Source organism: Lolium rigidum, chromosome 1, assembly GCF_022539505.1.
Source record: "Lolium rigidum isolate FL_2022 chromosome 1, APGP_CSIRO_Lrig_0.1, whole genome shotgun sequence".
NCBI lineage: Eukaryota > Viridiplantae > Streptophyta > Magnoliopsida > Poales > Poaceae > Lolium > Lolium rigidum.
This window is the reverse complement of record NC_061508.1, coordinates 202,067,091-202,069,851: the sequence shown is the minus strand read 5'-3', so window position 1 is coordinate 202,069,851 and position 2,761 is coordinate 202,067,091. Positions and strand designations below refer to the sequence as shown.

The 2,761-nt window shown below is 45.3% G+C and overlaps 1 protein-coding gene across 1 annotated transcript; it reads left to right on the top strand.

The window, feature by feature from the left end:
- Window positions 1-1,246: 1,246 nt before the first annotated feature.
- On the top strand, window positions 1,247-1,693 carry LOC124654291 (ethylene-responsive transcription factor FZP-like). Its single transcript, XM_047193309.1, has one exon. The coding sequence runs from the start codon at window positions 1,247-1,249 to the stop codon at window positions 1,691-1,693; it is 447 nt and encodes a 148-aa protein (XP_047049265.1).
- The last annotated feature ends 1,068 nt before the right edge of the window (window positions 1,694-2,761 follow it).

Sequence of the window (2,761 nt, the reverse complement as noted above, 5' to 3'; positions counted from 1 at the left end):
GGAAGCAAAGATTTAAAGCTGACTTCTCTTTGCTAGTTCATAGAACTAAGGAGTCTTTACATCCCTTTATTCATAGTCTTGTTAATAACTTGTAATTTCTTTCAGTACCCCCCCATGTAATCCCCCCCTGTAATTCCTTTCCATGTAAATTCTCCATGACTACACCCTCATGAGGGCATTTTAATATAAAAACAGTAGGAGCCTTTCCTACTGTTAAATATTCAAAAAAAAGATGGAATTTGTCTCAAGGTGGAGTTTGTTGTGTTGTGATCCAAATTCATATACTAAAGGGAGGCTAATTTCTGACGAGCGGAGCGAGGTCCGTCGCCGGAGGCTTGGGCCGAAGCGTAGGGCTTGGGCCGTACGGTACGGATCGTTGGAACCGCCTATATATACATCTTGTAAGCCGCCGGCTAGGGTTTATCAGATTATAAGATAACCCACGGCGTTTGTAAACACCTCCCGATATAGTGAAGTTTTGCTGGCTGGCGCCCGTGGTTTTTTCCCTTCTGTGTTGGAAGGGGTTTTCCACGTTAAATCTTGTGTCCCCTGCGTGTGTTCTTGTTTCGTTCTTCGTTATTTGCTTCTCGCTTTTATAACAGTGGAGGCAATGGAGTGAGTTTTTATTCTTTTCCCACATTTCATTCAAAGGATTGAAGCGTGTTGGTCGAAGATGGCTGCCAATCTTGAGTGAAAGTGAGAATCCCAGCATGCACGTGAGATGTAGCATTAGACAAAGGCCATGAAACAGGGGTACCGACTCTGCAGAACTTTGCCAAGGTGACTAGGTGAGGTGCCTGGCTAGTGGGGCGCAGAGCCCAAACTAACATCTGAAAGTATGCGCTGCAAAGTTGCAAGGACATGAAACTTTTATAACTTCATAAAAATCTTTTGACTCACACGGTTACACACCAAAGCCAATGGGATTTGACTGATCAAGCACAGTTACCTCACGGTGTGACACTATCGACTCAGGTACACTCATGGCCTGATCATGTCGAGGAAAACGAGGGGAAAAGGCGTCCAGCTCTGCCCTGTCGAATTCCACTCCCGACGAGCCAATTGGTTTTGCGCGCGAGCTCACCCACAGTATATATGCATGTTGATTTCTTTCCTCGATCCACCGATCAGCCCGTTCGTCAAAACACTACACTCAGCTAGTTACAAGCTGTAAACAGTGGCGGACGCGCCGGCTGCAGTGGCGGGCATGGTGGCGCACGACCAGCAGCAGCAGCACCACCATAGGATGAGGCGGCGCGCGCGGGCGTCGAGCGAGTACCTGGGCGTGCGGCGGCGGCCGTGGGGGCGGTACGCGGCGGAGATCCGCAACCCCTTCACCAAGGAGCGACACTGGCTCGGCACCTTCGGCACCGCCGAGGAGGCTGCGCTCGCGTACGACCTCGCCGCCGTCTCCATCTCCGGCCCCGGCACAGCGCGCACCAACTTCTACTACCCTGCCGCCGCCGCCGCTGCCGCGTCCGCGTATCCTCCGGTTACTGCACCACCTTGTCCGCCAAAACAGCTGTCTCCGCCGGCGTCGCCGTTCTACGAACAATATATTGCCAATGATGAATACTGCCTTCCAATCGAGGTCGACGCCGAGGCCGACGACGAGTCGCTGACGATCGCCACCATACTGCAGAGTTTCCAGCACCAAAGTGTTCGAAGATCATCTTCTGCTTCTCTGTACTAGGAGTATAGAGAGATCGCTTAAAACATCCGAATTCTTTTTGAATGCTTTGGTGCACACAGAAATGGGGATATGTTCCAGCATCCGCACACTAGTACACGGTACGGATTTAGGGGCATTTGTGCCTGGGACACTTTTTAAATGCCACCATTAGAGACACTTTGACCAAAATGTCTCTAATAGCCTGTCTATTGGGAAATTTGGAGAAGTATTCTTATAAGTGCACATCTACTAGGCTAGTTTAGAGAAGTGTCTCTATAGATATACACGAGAGCAGTTTGAAGAAGTGCTCCTCTAGGTAAGGGCCTACAGAGGCAATTTAGAGAATTGCCCATGTAGATAGCAACCTACTGAGGCACTCTGACAAGTGCTTCAATTGGTGCCTCCGTAAGGTTGAAGTCAAATTGAAAAAAGACAGCTTAACTTCCAGCCCACATGTAAACTTGAAAGAACAATTAAAACCAATACAAATTGAACTCCTGGCAAAAACAAAACAAAAATGTAGCACCAAAGAGTGAATCATAACTAAGTTGCATTGCAAATTGGTTTAAAACCAAGAGATTTTGAACTTAAAATATGCAACAAAATATTAACTACATGCCTTTATTCTGAATGTAGGTCAGTTCAGAACAATGATGGCATGCTATTCATTTTTTATGACAACATAAAGGAGACAAAAAAAAATCAGCGGAATAAATGCATAATTATAACATAGTGCACATCTCTTAAATACATGACAACATTCAGGGAAATTCAATTCGGCTCCCGGGTGCGTATGATCCCTCTACCAACAAAACATATTTTGAAGTGTGGAAAAATTTTGAAAAAAAATTCTACATGTACGTCTCCATAATATATGTGTATGCATCAAGTTTCACGAAAAAATAATATTTTTTGTGACCTATGTAAAAAAGAGAAAACTTATCCTGTGAAAAGCATTGTTTTCAGCACTGAATTTTGTCTTTTTTACACACGTCACATGATAAGTTCATTTTTTATGAAACGACTTTGTGAGCGCGTAGCACATGAAGATGTACGTTCTAATTTTTTGTTTCAATTTTTTTGAAACTA

Excerpts from the sequence above, each read along its gene's own strand:
- LOC124654291 (XM_047193309.1), top strand. The coding sequence starts at position 1,247 with ATGAGGCGGCGCGCGCGGGCGTCGAGCGAGTACCTGGGCGTGCGGCGG.